At 40.4% G+C, this 24,168-nt stretch overlaps 1 protein-coding gene across 1 annotated transcript in view; it reads right to left on the minus strand.

Annotated features, from left to right (window-relative positions):
- The window catches only part of tango6 (transport and golgi organization 6 homolog (Drosophila)), a 42,728-nt gene extending 20,527 nt beyond the window's left edge, over positions 1 to 22,201 (minus strand). Inside the window, exons 1-11 of the mRNA XM_061822956.1 lie at positions 21,820 to 22,201; positions 20,642 to 21,297; positions 20,279 to 20,395; positions 19,662 to 19,809; positions 19,466 to 19,572; positions 18,027 to 18,189; positions 16,071 to 16,135; positions 13,643 to 13,755; positions 5,222 to 5,398; positions 4,984 to 5,110; positions 1,514 to 1,720 (exon numbers count right to left, since the gene is read on the minus strand). Coding sequence (XP_061678940.1) covers positions 1,514 to 1,720; positions 4,984 to 5,110; positions 5,222 to 5,398; positions 13,643 to 13,755; positions 16,071 to 16,135; positions 18,027 to 18,189; positions 19,466 to 19,572; positions 19,662 to 19,809; positions 20,279 to 20,395; positions 20,642 to 21,297; positions 21,820 to 21,871 — 1,932 coding nt within the window. The 5' untranslated portion in view covers positions 21,872 to 22,201. The remainder of the gene's footprint in view (positions 1 to 1,513; positions 1,721 to 4,983; positions 5,111 to 5,221; positions 5,399 to 13,642; positions 13,756 to 16,070; positions 16,136 to 18,026; positions 18,190 to 19,465; positions 19,573 to 19,661; positions 19,810 to 20,278; positions 20,396 to 20,641; positions 21,298 to 21,819) is intronic.
- Between the last annotated feature and the right edge of the window lie 1,967 nt (positions 22,202 to 24,168).

A 24,168-nucleotide genomic window follows, 5' to 3' on the forward strand; every position in this document is an offset into this window, starting at 1 on the left:
TGATTTCATGCCAATGTACGAGTCATTTCTTAATCTGTCAAGCAATGTGTATTAGCCCTACATTTCAGGCCATACTAATATTTACCGGACTTATCAAAAGTGTTATCTATATCATAATACTTAATTTTAATCTGCTTCAACTGAATGTTCCAACTATTTTTTTTTTTTTTAAATCAGCATGACTCAACATAGTGTGCTTCCATTACCCAACTCCTATCTCTCAGCTGCAGCCAAATCAAAAATGAAGAATGAAAGCACTTTTTTCCATGAAAGAGTCCCTATATTCATACCGTTTTAAGACAACAAATCTTGAACTCCTTCCTAAATTTTTGAAAGACTGTCTCTTCCAACGCAATTATTATTATAATAATATCAGTGTCTGAAATACTCCAAATTTTTTGGATAAAATTTACTGTGCTAATTATTGAGCTTCACCCTCATCCTCTTTGGAAACAACAGGGTGCCGTGGAGGCGATGATTAGTGACTTATAATGCATTAACAATGGACGCAAAGAGAGAGCTCGCCTCTGAGGCTCGGTAACCAGTGTCTTTGTGTGTGTGTGTGTGTGTGTGTGTGCTGGGGGGGTAGTACAAGTAGTAACGTAATGCACTAAGCATTCATCTGCACTCGTAGCTGGAAAGCAGGGAGGTTGGGTGACTTTTCAATGTGGAAGTGTCCTTTTTAGGTTCGGTTTTGACAATATATTGTTTATGTCAAGAAAAATGTGCTCAAGTGTTATGGGTGGTATGAATCAGCATTCAAACGATTCCCAAAACCAGACACGGAGATTCCCTAACATTTGACAGCTCTGCTCTTGACCAATCAGCTGCTGCCACAAGTTTAATTTTTATCAATCCATACACTTTTCAGTGAGTTATGGGAATGAAACAGTTTAATCTTTGTTTTGAGAGCTGCTAACCCCTCAGAAAAAAAGGTTTTACTGACTGCAAAGTTGCATCGCATATTGTAGCGATGGGAAGAGAGGACTACATCACCAAAGACTTATTTAATGTTGCAGTACTTTACTGGATATTTTCAGACCTGTGTCCTATGGCTATTTAATATTTAAAAGAGATCTTCCCAGGCAATGTCAGGAATAAGAGTTATGCCACTATGTTTTGTTCAAAAGTGGGGCATCCCTATTCTGACAGTTCCTTGTATGTATTGAAACTTGCAACAGTGGTAGTCGAGCCTAAACAATGTTTTTTGTCGCAAGTAAAAGGGATTTTGGTGGTAAGTGATTTCATGGTATGGTTCCAGAAACTTGAGCCTGCTTTTGGTGTCATTTCTCGTGATTACAGAGTATTGTGGTGACATATGATTGCAGGGTTAATATGGAGTTTAATGAAGGGCAACTGCTTAAACAAATTGGACGCAAACATGAAACAGACAAATAAAGGGAGCAGAGCAAATAGGGTATTTATAATGGAAAATGAAAACCATGAATTTTAATGTATGTAATGCGACAGAATATTTCAGATCAATCTGTTTGAATGCGCATTCTTCACTAACCTGTATGTTTTTCCTTAATATCACAGTCTGTGGAATGGACTCCACCATTATGGCCAGCACATGAAGCAAAGCCAGCACGTGACCTTCCCGAGCAGCATGACTCTGTTGCTGCTGCTCCACCTCCAGGAGTGTCATGGCCGATAAGTCCAATTGCTGTCCATCTTCCTCCTCTTCTTCTGCTGCTACTGCTGTCCAGCTGGTTAGCTCCTGCAGAATCCCAAAGAAACACATTTAAAAAAAAATTAACCCAATATCGACCCTCAGTGTTAAAGTTTAACCTGCTGAATTTTCCCCCAAGTGTCAGATATCTGTTGGTCTGCATTAATAACATATAGTCTTTAGGAAGTCGCTGCAGTCAGACAACGATGAAATTTTTTTTAACCCAGAAACTATTTCATTTAAGGATACTCACAATGCAACTCAGGAGTGTGTAATTCATGATATGGGTGACAAAATACTGAACACTCATTTAAAACTTCACAGTAGACTAACACTTTCCTTTTCCCAACCTAAATTTTATTAGCAGTAAACATCACTGAATTTGTGGTTGTGTGAGTACAGAATAATGATGCCTCCTTATACATCCATTCGTAATCCTTCTAGCATGTCCCGGGTCTCTTTCCAGTTGGACGTGCCTGGAACACCTCAGCAGGGAGCCGGCAGGGAGGCATCCAAATCAGATGCCAACCACCTCGGGTAGGAATGTAACTTGACAAGTCAATTGAGAGGTTTGTCTTTCAATGGGATTCAGACCAGGGCTTCGTGATGACCACTTTTTAATCAATTTTGGCAGTATGCTTAGGGTCATTTTCCATTTGGAAGACCCATTTGCGCCAAGTTTTAGTTTACTGGCGGCTGTCGTGAGATGTTGCCTTGATACCTCAATGTAACGTTCTTTCTTTAAGTTGATGTTGAAAAGCTCCAGTTCCTGCTGCAGCAAAACAGCCCCACAACATGAGGCTCCGACCTCGATACTTCTCAGTTGGTATGGTGTTCTCAGGTCCCTTTACCCTTTCTTCCTCCAGATATAACGTTGGTCATTATAGCCAAACAGCTCCACTTTAGTTTCATTACATCACAGGACATGTCAGCAGAAGTAGAGATCTTTATCTCGGTGTCTCTTTGCAAACTGAAATCTGTTTCTTTAAGAGTAATGGCTTCATTCTCTGTAAATGGCCTTTCAACCAATGTCAGTGTAGGACTCGTTTCACTATGGATAATTACACTTTCTTACAGCCTTCATCCAGTAGCTTCAAAAGGTCGTTAGTGTTTGTTGTGGAGTTGATTCTCACATTTCAGCCCAAAACACGTTCTCTGGGACACAGAGCCTGTCTCCTTCCTGAGCGGTATAATGGCTGGACATTCCAATGATGTGTATAGACCTGTATACAGTGGTACCTCTCCTTAAAAAATTGATCAGGTATGCAAGTCGTTTCGTAACTAAAATTTTTCATACGTCGAAACGTATTTTACATGTAAAGAGCGTAATCCGTTCCAAGCCCCCCGACCCAAAAATAAGCTTTTAAAGTGCACATAAAGTAAAGAATAATACAAAATTAGGTTCATTTAACTTTGGCATTGGCAACGATGCAAAGAGAAGGGCGAGAGACAAGTAAAAGTCATTGTAGGGGACAGAGGAGGGGGCATGAACACAACTTGTGGCTTGGCAGTTTCTTCTCCTCCGCTGTTATAAATGTACAATGAGGCATCTTTTTCCAAAATAGGCCAATCTCATAACAATTAAAAACTGTGGAACTTAGCCTTCTTCCAAACCTAATTGTTCGAATTTCAAATCAAATTCTTTTCCCGCCTTCTGCTCGGCACTTGATGCCTCGCCATGCTGAACAGAGTGAATTTCATTCCTCCACTTGAATTCATTCCTCCTCTTGAATTTTTCAAACCACCCACACGATGCCCGAAACTCCTTGTGTGGCTCCTATTCCGAAGTTCCCTAGCCGCCATCCTTCTTCAGGAGGTCATTAAATACAGCGGTTGCTTTTTCACAAATTATGACCACCGTCACCGTGTGTCCGGCTATCTCCTTTTCCTTTACCAAAAGAAATAGTCTTTCATCTCATCATTCAGTGACGACTTCCTCTTCGAAATGACGGTGAGCCCTTTGAAAAGACTCGTAGCTTATAGGACCACCTTCTGCTTCAAAATCGTGCTGATGGTAGAAGGGTTTTGGCAATAATCTTTGACGATGTCAGTGAACCACATGACTTTTTCATATTTCTCCATGATTTTTTGTTTGTTTTGATGGACAAAATACTCGTCTTCTTCTCACTGGCACTGGCCATAAATTTCTTGGGGCCCATGGCGAAAAAAGATAAATAAATTTGCAAAGAAATTGTACAGTACGAGTGTGTGCTAGCGATGGCAATGGATTTGGTGACAAAGATACAGGAAGTTCATCACGGGTAAAGACTGATGTCCCTCCTAGCCAATGGAGGCATGTGATGCCAGGAAGACGCTACGGGGAAGTGCATCATAGCTAAAGATTGATGTCCCTCCTAGCCAATGTGGCTATTCCGTGGTCTATTGCGCCACACAAACCAATATACAGGAAGTGCATCATGGCTTAAGACTGACGTCCCTCCTAGCCAATGTGATGCAAGGAAGATGCTACGGCAATAGCCACTGGGAGAGCAGCTCTTTTGCGCCACTTTCAAACCAAGATACAGTACACGTGGTTTACATTCGGTGGAATCCAGCGCCATTTTTTCCCTTCCGTATCCTGAATTTGCTTTGTAACAAGTCACAGGAGACTTTTCATAACCTGAATTTTTTATTAGTAGAGACGTTCGTAAGTAGAGGTATGACTGTAATTGAACAGATGAACGTGGCACCTTCAAGTGTCTGGAAATTGCACCCAAGGATGAGCCAGACTTGTGGAGCTCCACTATTCTTTCTCTGATTTCCTGGCCAATTTATTTGATTTTTCTATGATTTCAAACAAGCAAGCAGAGTGTTTGAGATGTGGCCTTAAATACATCCCCAGGTATGCCGTCAGATAACTCACATTTTGTCAGTTACCCGATCAGAAGCTTCTAAAGCCATGACATCATCACCCGGGCTTCCCCATGTTCTTTAACGACAGTACTTTTTGTGTATGTATATTTTTTACCTAGAAGAAAATAATATAAAATTCTCTAGGAAATTCTCTGTCTTATTGTTGTGGTATTTCACAAAATGAAATAATTTTGGTGATCCTGACTGAAACAGGAAAGGTTTTGTTAATTTGAGCTCAGACAGTGAGACAAAAATACAAAACATGTTTTTGTATGTTAAATTTCTGGCTTCAACTGTAGTTACGAATATGGTCAATAGGACTGGAATTGTCTGTTTCCCAGATAAAAAATGTAAAAATTTAATCAGTTCATCCTTTAGTTAGAGATTGGACCAATATGAACAAATGACTAAAAAAGCAACATTGACAACAGAAGTCAAAATTGGGATTTTTTCTTTACCTGAAGCAAATCCAAGAAGAAATCTCCAGGCACATCACCGTCTTTCAGTTCAGCCAACAGGTGCATCAGACCCTCTAGCCTCAACTGCTCCCCTGAAAGCTTCTCATACAGCGCATCATCCTCATCACTGTGAAATAAAATACGAGTGAAACAAGTGAAATGCAGAAAAAGACAAACAATCGTTAAAATTATTACAGAGATCTTATGCAAAGCCCACTCCTCGGACTGAATCGATCACCTGAAGCAGTCTTTGCAGCTGAGTTGGACTCCGCCATTGCTACCAGCAGTGAAATTGAAACTTGTTGCTACATCATTTTTCTGACAATGTAAACCTGAGAGCTCCCTGAGTAGTGAGAGGACTGATGAGGTTTCAGCATGACGCAGATACCACAATAAAATATCCTGACATGGGGCTCTGTTGAACAGAAAGAAAAGACATTTGTCCAATGAGCCATAAAAATAAAAGGAACATTGCACTCCTCTCTTATTTGTCAGTAGTGGGTGCAAGAATCTACAATACGCCAATTTTTTTTTAGGTCATTAATGTAAAGTGTGATGGTTCTTGATTTTTTTGTTGTGCTATTCTTAAAAATAAGTATAATAATTTGACCCTTAAACCCTTAAACTGTTTGGGAGCATCATTCAACTTTCACCGTGCATTGCTGAAGATATTCTGCAAGCAATAATTCATTTTTACACCAAGAAAAACAGACAGTGATATCAATGTGGGTTAAAAAACAAAGTTGCAAGCGACTTTTCAAATTTATAGATAATCGTTGACTTGGTTTGGTTAGCAATGTAATTTTTTCAGTGTAAGTTTGCAAAAACAATTTTTTAAAATGTTTCGATGGATATGCAATCTGAACCTTTTAATGAGCCAGGTAAGTTCAATGGATGACACTGATTGACCACAGGGAATATGTCTGATGTTGCTCACATTAGTGAAAGGGAGCGCTCATGGCCATAGTGTGTATGCTCAGACACGTAAAAAATTAAGAGGGAACATTGACCTTAACCTTGCATTTTTAACAGATGTTACTGTGAAACTGAACCACCTGAACTACAGTGAAGAAAATAAGTATTTCAACACCCTGCTATATTGCAAGTTCGCCCACTTAGAAATCATGGAGGGCTCTGAAATTTTCATCGTAGGTGCATGTCCACTGTGAGAGAGATAATCTAAAAAGAAAAATCCCGAAATCATTATCTATGATTTTTTTAATGATTTATTTGTGTGGTACAGTTGCAAATAAGTATTTGAACACCTGAGAAAACCAATGTTAATATTTGGTACAGTAGTCTTTGTTTGCAATTAAAGAGGTCAAACCTTTCCTGTAGTTGTTCACCAGGTTTACACACACAACAGGAGGGATTTGGGCCCACACCTCCAGACAGATCGTCTCTAGATCAGACAGGTTTCTGGGCTGTTGCTGAGAAACACGGAGTTTCAGCTCCCTCCAAAGATTTTCTATTGGGTTTAGGTCTGGAGACTGGCTAGGCCACGGAAGAACCTTGATATGCTTCTTACGGAGCCACTCCTCGGTTTTCCTGGCTGTGTGCTTCCGGTCAATGTCATGTTGAAAGCCCTAGCCACGACACATCTTCAATACTCAGACTGAGGTAAAGAGGTTGTTCCCCAAAATCTCACAATACATGGCCACGGTCATCCTCTCCTTTATACAGTGCAGTTGTCCTGTCCCATGTGCAGAAAAACACCCCCAAAGCATGATGTTACCACCCCCAAGCTTCACAGTAGGGATGGTGTTCTTGGGATGGAACTCATCATTCATCTTCTTCCAAACACTGTTAGTGGAATTATGACCCAAAAGTTTCATTTTGGTCTCGTCTGACCACGAAACCTTCTCCCATGACTCCTCTGTATCATCCAAATAGTCATTGGCAAACTTAAGACGGGCCTTGACATGTGCTGGTTTAAGCAGGGGAACCTTCAGTGCCATGCATGATTTCAAACAGTGACGTCTTAGCGTATTACCAAGAGTCACCTTGGAAACGGTGGTCCCAGCTCTTTTCAGATCATTGACAAAGTCCTGTCGTGTAGTCCTGGGCTGATTCCTCACCTTTTTAAGGAGAATTGAGACCCGACGAGGTGATATCTTGCATGGGGCTCCACTCCGATTGGGATTGACAGTCATGTTTAGCTTCTTCCACTTTCTAATGATTGCTTCAACAGTGGACCTTTTTCCACCAAGCTGCTTGGCAATTTCTCCGTAGCCCTTTCCAGCCGTGTGGAGTTGTACAATTTTGTCTCTGGTGTCTTTGGACAACTCTTTGGACTTGGCCATGTTACAAGTTTGAGTCTTGCTGATTGTATGGGGTGGACAGGTGTCTTTATGCAGCAAATGACCTGACACAGGTGCATCTGATTCAGAATAATACATGGAGTGGAGGTGGACATTTAAAGGTGGACTAACAGGTCTTTGAGGGTCAGAATTCTAGCTGATAGACAGGTGTTCAAGTACTCATTAGCACCTGTATCACAAATCGTTAAAAAAAAAATCATATATTGTGATTTCTGGATTTTTCTTTTTAGATTATCTCTCACAGAAGACATGCACCTATGATGAAAATTTCAGACCCTCCATGATTTCTAAGTGGGAGGACTTTCAATATAGCAGGGTGTTCAAATACTTATTTTCTTCACTGTGTTATTTTAGTTTGCCACACACAAAGTGAAATATTTCTAGCCTTTGTTTCAATTTTGACGATTACGGCAGAAAGACAAAAACAAACAACAAAAAAACAAATCCAGCAACTTGCTTATACAAAGACTTGTTGCATCTGCATACAACAAAACCAGAAGGGAGTGAGAGGTGACTGTTTCGCCTCAATTCTTTGAGCCATATTACGCCTTCCCCTTAGCATTTCATTTGAAGGGCTTCGGCGAAGGGGTAGAGTCGGGATTGGCCCTTAATGTGCAGAGGCTCTGCCTCGATGGTTGAGTTAAGATGAGGACACAGAGAGGGAAGGAGAGCAAACGACAGAAAGAAAATTAAACAATGCTTAGTAGGATTTGTGGAAGGATGAGAAAACAATAAGTGATGATTGGGTCATGAACCTATTTGAAACTGAGAGGTAATTCTTGGTACTGATTAATGCGCAGGTCTATGTGGTTTATACTGTATCCTATTCAAGCTGACCCTGGGTGTGAGGCAGTGTACACCCTGAACTCGTTGCCAACCAATCACAGTAGTTTGATACTCACTTCTGAAATAACATTTTCAAATTTGTTCATACTGTATTACCTATAATCATGTGTTGTTATTAATAATATTCATCCATACATTTTCTTTCGCTTATCTGTGTCAGATTGTGGGGGAAGTAGGGATGCCCGGACTTCCCTTTGCCCAGGTATTTCATTCAGCTCTTCCTTCTAATTTTTATCTGTCTGAGGAAACAGACTAAGCCCCTGAGCGGTCCCGTTGACCACTGTGAGCAACATCAGAGTGTGTCATCCATTGAAGTTACATTGCTTATTAAAAAAACAGAACACTTAAGAACAATTTTGAATGTTTTTGCAAACCAACAATGAAAATGTCAAACTTGTGTTTCTAACTACACAAAAAATACATTGCCAACTAAAACTATGGACTATGAATTACAAATTTTGAAAGTCCGCATTCAGATTTATTTCATTTGTTTTTTGTTTGTTTTTATAATTTACAATGATATCCCCCATCTGTTTTTCTTTGTGTAAAAGTGAATTATTGCTAGCACAATATCTTTTGCTGTGACAGCTGAATGGTGCTCCCAAAATGTTTTTATGGTAAACATTATTTTATTCCCTGCATTTTAAATACAGAACAAGCTTTTTGTCTTTTCTGTATTGTTTGTACTTTCATCTTTGTGTGGCAAGGTGGAATTTTAACATTACACACCATCTCATCCTGCACTTTTTGATCAAAGACATAACTTTTACTATGTCAACTTTCGAGTATACTGTACTTGGGAACTTTGCCATGTGAAGTTGTTGAATTGACAGCAGAGATGTATTCATGTTGATGGCTAGGAGACTTTTTTTTTTTCCCCCAAGAACAAAGATCACGTCAACACACACAAGTACAATAAATTTTCTGATAATTTACACCAGGGGGGGTCTTATATAAGAATATTAAATTGTTCACAAACATTTATGGTCTTAAAAGCTTTTTGATTTGGAAAGGATTTAACAGAAGGATGTACATCCTAAGGTAAGTGTGCAGAGCAGCAAAAGATATTTTACGAGGAAATTTACAGTTATTAATGAGAAATTTTGCCATCAATATTATGAGATCATTTATACTCTAATGGATCTTATGTTTTTATACTTATCAATGAGCCCAAATAGCACATGCCTCCAGTATAACTTCGAATTTTATATACGTTTAATCAACACTGAAAGCAATAGTCACACATCTCAGTCCACATATTTTTTACAATGGGGCAGTGCCAAAATAAATGAGTAATTATTTCAACATCAAGAGAACAAAAAGTACATTTCAAATCAATATCTACTTTGTATCTTTGAACAATATGATCATTGGAAGGATACAATGTATGGATCATTTTGAATGAGATTTCTTTAAAGGTCAAGTGTCATCCCTATAGGTGACTTGCAGGTGACGTCACATCCGTTTTGAATTTTTTTCTGGCGGCCATATTGGGAGGTCTCATTTCGCTGGTTACATTAGATTACATAAAACGCTTTTTAGATTACATAAGACGCTTTTTGACTTCTGAGACGATGGTGCACACGTGTTGTGTTATTGGCTGCTATAACAAGTTCAGCAAAGAAGGGAACAGACGGTTTTTCCAATTTCCGAAAATAATTACGCACCAAGGACCCCAAACAGAAGAAATGTCGAGCAAACGGTAAGCGAAGTGGCTCAGTAATATCTCGCGTGCAGATCTCACTCGTCCCAGTTTCAAGTCGTGTGTGCAGCGATCACTTCATAAGTGATAAGTTTAAGCTTAGTATTGCAGTTTGACCATATTCTCCTACCGCTATTTTTACATGTATGTGTTGTTTGCTGTGTTTTATATTACAAGACTAATGAACCGAACCACAGCGTCGAGCCGGGCTGCTTTACGGCGTTATCGTCGCTCGTGGCTGAGTGATAAACAATTGTTTATCGCTGCTGCCATCGTCGGTGTTGTTCATCGCGGACGACTGCGGCGGCTTTGAACAACCATGCCTGCAATGACGCACTCAGCCGCAAGGGATGACAGGGAGGCACGATGCGGTAGCCTTTGCTGGGGAACCCTCATGGTGCATTCGCGGGCGAGCCTGACGCAGAAGCCATCCGACACACACATCAACACATTTAGCACCCCTGTCATACATACGCAGATGTTTTGTTACATTATGAGACGGATTACGTGGTCCGCCCCAAACTATATATATTTTTTTAGTAGCTGTATATACACCTACCTGTCATTTGGAACCCACGAATCTCTCATCATTTGCACCCGTGCAATCCATTTTTCACGACAAACCAGGTCTCTTCCAAACTTATGAAGGGTAAATCCATCCTCCCGAGTGTTCAAGCAATGTCCAGCAACGCAAAGAGCCGGCATTTTGGATAACACGAAGGAACAATAAGCTACGTTCCTGGAGGTAAAACTAATAGAAACAAACGAGTCCACTTGAGCACGGTCCTGCCATGCACGTCACTTCCTGCTTCTTCTCAAAAACAAATCTCTCGAGAGGATTTCATGGCGGGAGTTACAAAAAGCTGTATACGTCCAAATAATGTTTTGTGGTGAAAAAAACGGATGGGTCCATGTCGGTTGCCGTTTTTTCATTAATGACATACTAAAAATCATGCATTTCATAACAGTGGCACTTTAATGTCCATTCTTGCACACTATCAAAATTGCATGCAGCAACACCTTTTCTCTCTGTCTTTGGCACTCTCCCCCTTATTGCACCGCTGAAGCTCGGCGGGAGGAACAATAATGGCACGAAGCACCGGTTTGCTTGAAAGGCTTTAATGGGTCCTTTGAAAGCTGCTCTTCCTCGGTTGCTGTCAAACTTTTACTCTACTCACTTGCACCTGCACATGCTCCTTTCCTCCTCACTTTTTTTCTGCTGCACACACCTGCACAGTCTGGTCTCAACCACACACCGACACACACATAAACAGAGCTTGTTGTCACAATACCATAACAAGCTCTTTCACGTTCGAAAAAAGAAAATCTTGTCCAGGTTTACCGCTTTTTCTTTTAGTTGCACACACACCACAGTAATTGCCTTTTAAAATAACAGCATGTTTTTTTTACTTTTACTTGACTTTTGTTTTTTTTTTTTTAACTTTCACCATTATTATTGAGGGGAAACAAAAGCAGTGTGTCTAACTCGTCTCTGCTCTATGTTGGCCAGACCGCTTTGCTAACTCAACACCGGTGGTGGGCGGTGCATTAGGACACTCTCATTGTAAATAACGTTAACGGGGTGCATATGTGAATTGCGCTACTGGATGTAGCAGCCAGTCAAACCCCACTCATTGAATCACAGAGCAAAATGGCACAATCTAAATAGTTGTATAGTGAAGAAAATAAGTATTTGAACACTCTGCTATATTACAAGTTCTCCAACTTAGAAATCATGGTGGGGTCTGAAATTTTCATTGTAGGTGCATGCCCACTGTGAGAGATAATCTAAACAGAAAGATCCAGAAATCACAATGTATGATTTTTTTTAAACGATCTATTTGTGTGATATAGCTGCAAACAGGTATTTGAACACTTGTCTATCAGCTAGAATTCTGACCCTCAAAGACCTGGTAGTCCGCCTTTAAAATTCCACCTCCACTCCATGTATTATCCTGAATCAGATGTACCTGTGTGAGGTCGTTAGCTTGCACAAAGACACCTGTCCACCCCATGCAATCAGTAAGACTCAAACTTGGAACATGGCCAAGACCAAAGAGCTGTCCAAAGACACCAGAGACAAAATTGTACAACTCCACATGGCTGGAAATGGCCAAGCAGCTTGGCGAAAAAAGCTCCACTCTTGAAGCAATCATTAGAAAAATGGAAGAAACTAAACATGACGGTCAATCTTAATCGGAGTGGACCCCCATGCAAGATATCACCTCGTGGGGTCTCAATGATTCTTAAATAGGTGAGGAATCAGCCCAGGACCACACGACAGGACTCTGTCAATGACCTGAAAAGAGCTGCGACCGTTTCCAAGGTGAATGTTGGTAATACACGAAGATATCATGGTTTGAAATCATGTATGGCACGGAAGGTTCCCCTGCTTAAACCACTACATGTCAATCCCTGTCTTAAGTTTGGCAATAACCATTTGGATGATACAGAGGAGTCATGGGCGAAGGTTTTGTGATGAGACCAAAATTTAACTTTTTGGTCATAATTCCACTAACTGTGTTTGGTGGAAGAAAAATAATGAGTTCCATCCCAAGACCACCATCCCTACTGTGAAGCATCGGGGTGGTAGCATCATGCTTTGGGTTTTTTTCTTTTTTTTTTTCCTATACACGGGACAGGACAACTGCACCGTGTTAAGGAGAGGATGACCGGCGCCATGTATTGTGAGATTTTGGGGAACGACCTCTTGAACATTGAAGATGGGTCGTGGCTGGGTTTTCCAACATGACATTGACCCGAAGCACACAGCCAGGAAAACTGAAGAGTAGCTACGTAAGAAGCATATCAAGGTTCTGGCATGGTCTATCCAGTCTCCAGACCTAAACCCAATCTTTGGCGGGAGCTGAAACTCCATGTATCAAATATTAACACCGGTTTTCTCGGGTGTTCAAATACTTATTTGCAGCTGTATCACGCAACTAAATCGTTTTAAAAAAAAAAAAAAAAAAATCATACATTGTGATTTCTAGATTTTTCTCTTGAGATTATCTCTCTCACAGTGGACATGCACCCACGATGAAAATATCAGACCCCTCCATTATTTCTAAGTGTGAGAACTTGCAATATAGCAGGGTGTTAAAATACTCATTTTATTTACTGTACATGTTCAAGTGGTGCAGTGGAATTCTTTTTGAGTATCTCAACACCTGTAAGAACCTGTTTGTTGATATGTTAATATAGCTTGTGTTATTAGTGATTTCAGGACTAGTTATTAAGGTCTACGGTGTTTCTATCAAACGTATTAGTGAATGAACACCATTTCGCATGCATGAGATTCAACTGGTGTTCAGACTTGGCCCCAAACTCCCACCATATTAAAATCAAGATCTAGTCTCGTCAAAACTTAGTTTTAGAATAATGAACACTCAAAGACAGACAATAAAGGTAGTAGTAAAAACAACTACAGTTACATCAAATACTGTAGTCAAGTCAAATTTATTGATCTCGCAAACTTTTATATACTGTATGTTTGTGGCATACCAGAGAGAGAATTCGAACACAAACTGTGTGCCCCTAGACTGGCATTCAGAGTTTGGTGCCTTGCTTAAAATCCCCTCAACATTCGACAGAATGTAGACTAGCTTGTCCAACAACTAGCTTGCAATTTCTTTTATCTGGCTGGAACTGGACTTGTACCGGGACATTCCGGTTCAAAGCCCAAATTCTTAATGCTCAATGACTGTTGCCCCAAAATGTGAAAAACATTGATGATTTGGAAAAACACTGCATATCCAACCATGACAATACCTATAAGAAAAACAATTACCGTAGGTTGGAGAAATTTTGCTTCGTGAAACAGAAGAGTGTGAAGACAACTGGAAGAACTTCTTCTAAAGACCTGAGAAGGGGAGCTGACGGGCTGTTGCCCACAACCCAGATCTAACAAGAGAAACCATTGGAGAAAAAAAAAGAAACAAAAAGTCATAATCATGACAATTGAGTTGGAGAGAATGTTCAACTAATTCATACCAATAACTCGTACCAATTCATAAATACTCTTTATGCTTGCCCCTTTACATTAATGGGGTCCTCGGTTCAAGACAGCCATAACCCACATGCCAGTGTCTGAAATTAAATTGCTGTTATGGGTGAAATTGGCTGGTAAATGAAAAAAAAAATTAAATATATCAACTAAACATTTTTGGGACCGGGTCAAAATATTAACTCATTTTACACACATTAATTCCATATGCGGAGGCATGATGGCTTGCACGTCTGCCTCACAGTTCTGAGGACCGGTGTTCAAATCTCAACCCCACCTGTGTGGAGTTTGCATGTACTCCGCAAGCCTGTGTAGATTTTCTCCAGGCACTCCTGTTTTGTTCCCCATTCAAAAAACATGCATGTTAGGTTTAAGGTTAAGGCTTAGGTTTAAGCCCATCGGTGTATATGTGAGTGGAAATGGTTCTTCCGTTTATATGTGGGCTGAGATTGGCTAGCGACCAGTTCAGAGTATACCCAGCCTCTAGCCCAAAGATAGCTGCGATAGGCTTTAGCACACCCACGACCCTAGGAGGATAAGCAGAATGGAAGATAAATGAATTTTATATCTTCTTCTTTTCCTTTCGCCTTGTCCCATTAGGGGTTGCCACAGCGTGTCGTCTTTTTCCATCTAAGCCTATCTCATGCATCTTCTTCTCTAACACCCACTGTGCTCATGTCCTCCCTCACAACATCCATCAACCATTTCTTTGGTCTTCCTCTAGGTCTTCTGCCTGGCAGCTCCATCCTCAGCACCCTTCTACCAATATACACACTCTCTTGCCTCTGGACATGTCCAAACCATCGAAGGCTGCACTCTCGAACCTTGTCTCCGAAACATCCAACTTTAGCTGTCCCTCTAATGAGCACATTTATAATCCTATCCAATCTGCTCACTCTGAGCGAGAACCTCAACATCATCATTTCTGCCACCTCCTGTTGTCTCTAATCCGTACATCATGGCCAGCCTCACCCCAGTTTTATAAACTTTGCCCTTCATCCGAGCAGAGACTCTTCTGTCACATAACACACCAAACACCTTCCACCAGCGGTTCCAACCTGCTTAGACCCATTTTCTTCACTTCCTTACCACACTCACCATTGCTCTGGATTGTTGACCCTAAATATTTGAAGTCGTCCACTTTTGCTATCTCTTCTCCCTGTAGCCTCACTCTTCCCCCTCCACCCCTCTCATTCACACACACTCTGTTTTACTTCGGCTAACCTTCATTCCTCTCCTTTCCAGTGCATGCCTCCATCTTTCTAATTGTTCCTCCGCCTGTTCCCTGCTTTAACTGCAGATCACAATATCATCTGTGAACATCATGGTTCAAGGGGAATCCAGTCTAACCTCGTCTGTCAGCCTATCCATTACTACCGCAAACAGGAAGGGGCTCAGAGCGGATCCCTGATGCAGTCCCACCTCCACCTTAAATTCTTCTGACACACCAGCGGCACATCTCACCGCTGTTCTGCTGCCCTCATACATGTCATGTACTATTCTAACATATTTCTCCACCACACCTGACTTTGGCATGCAGTACCACAGTTCCTCTCTTGGTACCTTCTCTGTACTTTTCAATTAGCATCGTCAAGGAAAATAATGCATTTGTGGTACTCTTTCTTGGAATGGAAATAACAGCTAACATTAAGAACAGGTCAATATACAGGCAAATGATACAACTTGCTCACAAAAATAACTTTTTTTGGCCAGTTTTTTTTTTTTTTTTTTTTTACATTTGTGGACATGTGGCAGAGGAACGTGAATGAAAACTCGACCAAAATGAACGCTAAAAAAATGAATAATATGAGAAAAACATTTCTTCACCATGTGGCAGCAAGCTCTCCTGTGAAATGTACAAGCCAAATTTGATTTCATTTGCCGCCAGCATAGTGTTTATTTCGGAATCTGGCAACAGTGTTTCTTGGCGACTAACCATGCACAATCAACTAGTTTGCACAACACGTAAGCTTACCACAGGGCTAAAATTACAGAACTATTCTGTTTTGCTCAGTTTCTTTATTCTATTATTTTAGAGTGTTTTACAAACAAATATTTACCGTAAATATGACTATAATAATGTGTTTTGACTTAAGTATAAATTTATGTTTTGTCAGTGTTGCAGAAATGGATGTCAATCATAAACTGAGGACCTCGTGTATTTAAAAAAAAAAAAAATCTGATTTATTTATTTTACTTATGAGGACGTCACCTTGTTGATGTCCTCAACACATTGCGTTATCTCCCATTCTTCTACAGCAACTTGGCAGGAAACATCTAGAAAAAAACAGATACACCGCTTCATTTATTGCCATCTTACCTCTTAAAAAAAAAAAAACTAATGAATTCCTCCATCCATCCATTTTCTAAACCGCTAATCCTCACAAGCGTCACGGGAGTACTGGAACCTATCCCAGTTATCTACACCCTGAACTGAAGTGGTTGACAGGACACATATGAACAACTATTACACACATAGCCACTCTTCAATTAACCTACCATGCATGTTTTTGTGATGTGGGAGGAAACCACAGTGCCTGGAAAAAACACACATGCACAAGGAGAACATCCAAACTACAGAGTGGGGGTTGAACCACAGTCCTCAGAATTGTGAGGCAGATGCTCCAACGGCTAATGCCGCAACAAACATATTATTATATCATCATAAAGAAAGTTAATTTGCTAATACCATTGCATAAATCTCGTTTATTCCTTGTATTTACCAGATGGATGAACTAGACACCAAAGATAAAGGTACATAGACTTAGTGAAAGTGGCGCAGATGAACTTTAAATACATTGTAAAATCCTTTCATCCATTTTCTACCAATTATCCTGTTTAGTTAGTTCCTCACTGGTACTATGCCAACAGTAAGATTGCTTAAAGAAAAAAGAACTGTTGGCCATATGGTGATGCCATGGAATCGAAAGGGAGATTCGTTTGAGTTCAGCCATTTTCTATGCTGTATTTGCTTGTCCTTGTTCGGGTGTCGGCACACAGGACTGGGTAACTGAATAGTTTGGGTTTTTTTGGGTGGGGTTGGGGAATTAATTAAATAAAATCACCATTTAAAAACAGCATTTTAAGTGCACTCGGGTTATATTTTTCTGATATTGAAATTTATTTGATATTAAACATTCAAGTGGGGAAACAATGCGGTGAGAAGGGGCCAATATTTTTTTTCTAGACACTACACAGTCTTCAATTCACCTATCATGCAGGTATTTGGAATGTGGGAAAACGGCAGGGTGCCAAGAAAAATTACACACAAACACATTCGGGGGAATGGGCAAACTCGACACAGGAGGGCCTGTAAAGAAATTGGAACCAACAAACTCAACTGTGAGCCAGATGTCATAACCTCTATAGCACCAAGCCACTTCATTAGATTTTTGCAATCTAAATACTTACTTATTTTATGAATTATAAGTACATCCGTTAAAAAATATGCCATAAAACGTCAAAATATGATAATGTTCCATCTAATGACTCAACATTTAATATAAAACCTAATGCCTATAGATGTGCAGCGATCGTTACTAACCGGCAGCAGTGATGCAACGGTAGAGAGGATCCAACAGAGGAAAGATCAAGTAAGGCTGAGCAAAACTGGTCTTCTCTTGCACCAAATAGAGAGTTGCCCGGTGGGTTTTTTTGGGTGGGGGTGGGGAATTAATTAAATAAAATCACCATTTAAAAACAGCATTTTAAGTGCACTCGGGTTATATTTTTCTGATATTGAAATTTATTTGATATTAAACATTCAAGTGGGGAAACAATGCGGTGAGAAGGGGTCAATTTTTTTTTCTAGACACTACACAGTCTTCAATTCACCTATCATGCAGGTATTTGGAATGTGGGAAAACGGCAGGGTGCCAAGAGAAATTACACACAAACACATTCGGGGGAATGGGCAAACTCGACACAGGAGGGCCTGTAAAGAAATTGGAACCAACAAACTCAACTGTGAGCCAGATGTCATAACCTCTATAGCACCAAGCCACTTCATTAGATTTTTGCAATCTAAATACTTACTTATTTTATGAATTATAAGTACATCCGTTAAAAAATATGCCATAAAACGTCAAAATATGATGATGTTCCATCTAATGACTCAACATTTAATATAAAACCTAATGCCTATAGATGTGCAGCGATCGTTACTAACCGGCAGCAGTGATGCAACGGTAGAGAGGATCCAACAGAGGAAAGATCAAGTAAGGCTGAGCAAAACTGGTCTTCTCTTGCACCAAATAGAGAGTTGCCCGGGTAGCCACACATTGAAACTGTTGGGCTGTAAGCTTGTCTTTGAGGTGCAAAAGCTCAAGGATCTACAACAACATAAACCAATCAAATTCATGCAATTACCATCGATGAGATACTTATCTGAACTATGACAGACAAATAACGCCAATCAATGTAAAAATTTAAAGGTCTACCGACATCCCTATATACATTGTAAAATTTATATTAGAATTACATACATTATTCACTTCAATGTCTACATGAAAAAAAAAAAAAAACGAGCAGAGAGCATGCCATTCATGCGGAAGTCTCACTCGATATCCCAGTGGTAGCCATACTGTCTGCTACGTCATTTACAGCTGTCACACTGGGAGAGTCGCCATTGAGAAGACGCTGTGCCACCTGCTCTGGGAGACGAACAACAGATTTTGAAATTTTTCCTACACGGAAGCTCTTTTGGAGAAGAGAACATCTCACAATCGAGTTAAGTGACCAGGTCAATATTAACCTATCATTTCGGGCCATGTTTAGATGATATGTGGATCTCTTCTAACTAACAACAGACTCCCGACAGTATGTAGCATACTCAGGAGGACCCATGCTGGGCGAAATAACTGGCTTGTGGCATATCCAGCAATACAACAAGACAGCAATTCGGCTAACAAACAGGAAAAAAACAGCTACTTTCCCACCGGTAAAACACACGAAGCCGATACTGTGGGCGTCTGGAAAAAACATCACTTGCTTCTTCTCCAAAACGAATGGCTTGAGAGGATTTTCATGGTGGGAGATACAAAAATTCATACGACAACATCTTGACGTGTGGTGAAAAAACAGATGGGTGCATTCCTTTTTGTTTTCATTAAAAACATACTAAAAATCATGCCATACATGTCTGTAGACCTTTAATATACAATTTAGCTTCACTGGCGTGTTCTAATGGTTCTAGGTCATTGGTTCCCAAAGTCAAGCTGGGCCCAGACCCCTAGTGAGGTGTTCAAAAAGCGCCCGGACACCCAACTTCAACTTTCACCAATATTGTAGTGCTGGACACAGCTATCTCTCTCCGCTAAGCTATCGGCACTGTAGGGCTGGGGTGTGACGCTGCCTGAATCACTCATCTGGGCTGGGCTCATAATAGGATAAATAGGATGGGAGATATAGTGAGACAGAAGAAAAAAAATTGTTTTTGTTCTTTTCTTCAGAAAAATATTTTATTACTACTCCATCTCAGACATCATGTCATGGACCCCCTGGAAAGACGCTTTTCACCACCTGGGGGTCCGTGGACCCCACTTTGGGAACCACTGTTCTCGGTGAAAATTAAGTCCCATAATTACAGCTTTATGTGTGCACACTGACCTGAAAACAGACTTGCTTATAGTAAGTGTTGGCTGACGCAGACTGCTGTGGGCATGTTGTGAGAATCTTGGCTATACTGTCACATTTCTTCCAATCTGACTCAGCCCCTAAAGGACAGAAGCAGTACCACAGGAAAGAAGGGAGACAACGCATTTCCATTTGGCATTTTGGGTTCCATCATCTGCCGCTTGCCTACCTGTTCCTCCCTCCAGGATGGCTCTGACTACAGCCTGGACCCCGTGAGGCTGCATCAGACACTCAGATAACAACTGACCACACAGACGCTTCAACCATCCAGGAGCTGTCCTTCTTCTTGAAACACTGGAGCTTCTTACTGTACCACTCTTGAGAGAGAGAGACATAAAGAGAGAACACTCATCTTATTTCCCAGGATTGTAATTGAAACTCACTGGTTATGTTTGTATTTTTCTACCCCTTCTTTTTATTTAGTCAATTAATCTGTTTTCTATGCCACTTATCCTCATTAGGGTCTCAGATGACCTGGAGCCTATCACAGCTGACTGCAGGCTAGTGTGGTACAACAAGCAGTGGCCACTGGTAAATATACACAAACAAGCGGACACATATTCACAAATTAGGACAATTTAGTAATTTGACCAGAGAAAACCCATGCGAGCACATTGAGAACATACAAAATTCATATTAATACACAGCTTTGAACCCCAAATCTTACAACTGCGAGGCGGGTATGGTAATCACTCGTCAAATGTATATTTTGTTCGACAATCATTCTTTAAGAACATTTGGATAAAGTTTCTATGGTAAAGACCCATCTCAAAGACACAGACAAACCTGTTTGGCTCCACCTTGTAAAATAAGAAGTTCCTTTATAACAACTGGTTGATACACTTTTACCAGAAGATTTTGGAGAGCCTCCTGAACGTTTCTACGTTCCTCTTCACTAAGCACCTACAAAGAAAAAATAATTTCAACCTGGATCATTATTTTTACAAAATCATGTAAAAATTGCACACTTAAATTATGTGTCCAATGGACATCATTTACACAATCTATTGAGATTAAAACCAACAGCCGTATGAAAAAATTCTGCTCATAAAAATGTAATATTGTTCAGTTTTGAGTGGTATGACACTAAGGCATGAATTAAGTTCTATCAATTGAGAGAACAAACAAGTCAATATAAGCATAACCTACCTGAACATCCTTTGGGCTGCTTGCCTTGGACTGCTGCGGCTGATAGCCAAGCTGACAAAGTGCCGCCATCAGATCTCCCAGGTGCCGGGTGAACACCAGTGTGGCGAGTGACGACAGTTCAGCAAAGCGCAACAATATAGTCGTCGTTGTCAGGAGACGGTGTGGTCCCTCAACAGCTGTTTGACTACATACGATTTTTTCCACCATTGCACCAAATGCAGACCTGTGACCCAGTGGCACACCCACACCTGGAGCCAAGTAAGGACAAAGTCCTAAAGAAATCACAAACTGAAGGGCTGCCCCAACTGTTTTCTGTTGAGTGAAACTGAGGACATCTGGTGGTAAGGGGGGAGCCATCTCAGGGGTGCGTAATTTGGCAGAGGGGGTAGATGTTTGTCTGAAAAGCTTGACCTGAGCAGAAAGGTGCAGTGATAAGCTGAGCAGCAGGAGGAGACATTCCTGGACAAAGCCCCAAGTCACATCTTCAGAATCATTTAACAACCAGGTTGCAACAGCCATCACGTCCTCCCTGAGCCTCCTCGCCTCCTGCAGGCTTTTATCACTGTGCAGCCTCTCCAGGAGAACACCTCTGTTTGCCTGCAGTGCTGATGAAAACGCCTCCTCCCTTGAGATTTGAGCATTACATTCAGACATATCTGCAGTCAAAACAAAACATGATTATCTTCCACACCCATTTTCCATGCCGCATATCCTCCATTACACATACGTACCATGACTATATATTATCCGTAAAAAAAATTAAAAAACATTGAACATGGAATATATTGCCTTTGCAGTGAATTAAATGGTATATGTTGAAAAGTGTCAGCAAATCACTGTATTTGTTTGTATTTACGATATTAACAACGTCCCAAATTCATTAGAATTAGGGTTTGTGTACTTCGTTGGCGACCAGGGACGCTTTGACATGTCATTCAACTGTCTGAACCAGTCCGTTAATTAGAATTGGGCTACAAAATGATTCTATGAGTACAAACTTTGAAAACAGTCAGAGCTAACGTACCAGTAAAATGCGTTAGTTAAGATTTAAAAAAAATATAACTAATGAATTTATCGCCACTTTGAGGTAACTGTATTTCCAGTTAAACAAATGCCACATGATTTAGACTATTCGAGTTTCATGACAATTTCAAAACTATAAATTGTGAACGTCTTACCGTCCTGCGGTTTCGTGAGTATATTCAAAGCCAAGATTATTTCCGCAGTCATCTCGTCATCGAATATATAATAACCAACTTGTGAATGAGTCCTTATTTACAGCATGGATTCCTTAGCCAACTTGCTAAAACACGTTAAATGTCGCTGAAATTGCACGTCATCATTTGGAGGAAGGTTGCATTAAGGTACTATAGGAAAATACCAGCGTAAAAAAATTGCAGTTGGGGCCGTGCCGCGACCGAGCTAACGTCCCTGCTGCTACCCCGCGCAACAGATAGGTTTCCAATTACGCCATCGTGTGCGTAATAGAGGTCAAAGAACACATTTGATGGGTGAAGCGTTTTTTCTATCGTTAATTTATCAGATTGGTTTAAGGACAGTGGTGACGTAATTGGAAACCTATCCATAGACTGTTTTCGACCGACGCCACACACCTTCCGATTTGGAACGCGGGCGCCATCTTGGTTTGCTGAATGCATGTAAACAAACAGTAACTAATCAGGAAGCATTTCAGAAAAGTGTATGAATGGGAGCACACTTCTCTGTTATCGGTTGCTTAAACGAATTGGGTGTTGTAAAGGGTCTTTTTTCAACTGCCAGCTGTGATCAAGAACCAGTGCGAGAAAAAAGAGCAGTTAGCAACCAAACGGCGACAAGTGTGGCTGTCTCGTTTTAGCAGAGCCGATCTAGCAGCAAAGTAATTCCCTGACGTCCGAATTTGCTCAGAGCATTTTGTTCTTGGTAAGTGTGGATAGGTTTCCAATGATGTCACCACCACCCTTAGACTAATCGGATAAATTAACAATAGAATAAAACTTCACGCTTCACCTATCACCCGTGTTCTTTGACCTCCATGACACACAAGATGGCATAACTGGAAACCTATCCATTGGATACCTTTTAGAATTTCGCACTTAGCAATAACTAAGTTTTGTGAAGAAGTATTCTTTAGGGGCAAGGGCATACGTAATACTCGCGTGTGAATGCAATGCATGTCTCCAAAATCTGTATTTTCTGTTTGATTATAATAAGTTTGTAAAAACGAGTTACCGCACCGCTAGCTGTTTCCTGAGTTAAGTTAAAAATCTAGCCGTAGGAAGTGGAGAAAAAGGTGCGGGCTCCACTTGGGACTAGTCCCGGTCGAACCTCTCTCTCTCTCCCTCTCGGATACAAAAACAAAAATAATCTACACCTCTTTTGTTGGTATAATCAACATAATTTAACAACGCAATACATATTGAAATTGCATTGTGCAGTACGCTAACCTTAGCAGCGTGGAGACACAGGTTGTTTAAAATGGATTCCACCGCATCACGAACCCAGCCATTGATGAAATGGTTCTAGGCCTCCAGAACTCTGTAATTCTTTAGTTGGTCCACAGTATAAGCGCTTGTCGAGAAGAGGAGATAGTTGACGATGTCTCGATAGGTTACCCCACACACATTTCTGTGATCCATTTGTGTTTCTCCAAGGCATATGGGTCGATATTGTCGATCAAAGCAAACTTCTTGTCGTAACGGTTTCTTGAAACTACTTCTAATGAGCCCCGATAAATTTCCAGTCTTTTTAGCCATCATACGTCATTTCGTACGAACATTTGTAAACATTTATAATCATCAAGTTAAAAGTGACAACTATGTTGTTTTTAGTCTCTGTTTGCCAAGTGAGAGTAGAAACAAATAGTGGTTGCCAGATACAGCGTGTTCAGACACCTTGCAAACCCTGACACACTTGAATGAAAGAAAAAGAAAAAACAGCTTTGACGCCAGAATGAGCGCGTTCTAAATTACGTCCATCAGATATAAATTTTCTGTTCACATTTGTACAAAATATGAACTAGTTCATTAACCTTCGTTCATTGAACTCCAGGTACAAAGGAGTTTCTTAACTTGCTTTTAGAAACTTGCGAAACTGCCTCATAATAGTGAGGACCCGGGTTTAAATCCGGCCTCGGTTGAGTCAGTTGGGCTCCAGCAAAGGTTAGTGAGGATAAGCAGTATGGAAAATGGACAGATGCGTGGTTTATGATGGAGATTTGACACATCCAATTTGGTAGACAAGCCATGATGACAACAAGCCATTCTTCTATCATTTATCCTCAATAATTTGAGCATACAAATAGTTACAACTTCTTAAGATTCATTCTTTAAAAATGGCTCAAAGCAAACATGTAGTTTCAAAGTAGAGTAAGTGCTATCTTTTTAAAACTGTATATTACATGATTTGGCTGTGATGAAGTCAGTATTTTTGCAAATTCTAACTGAAAGGGAAAATGACCCATGACGTGTCAAAATACTTGATCTAATTTAATGGTATTAGTCAATTTTTTTTTAAAAAAGTCATTTTTA

The sequence above is a fragment of the Syngnathoides biaculeatus genome, chromosome 6 (assembly GCF_019802595.1).
Source record: "Syngnathoides biaculeatus isolate LvHL_M chromosome 6, ASM1980259v1, whole genome shotgun sequence".
Taxonomy (NCBI): Eukaryota; Metazoa; Chordata; class Actinopteri; order Syngnathiformes; family Syngnathidae; genus Syngnathoides; species Syngnathoides biaculeatus.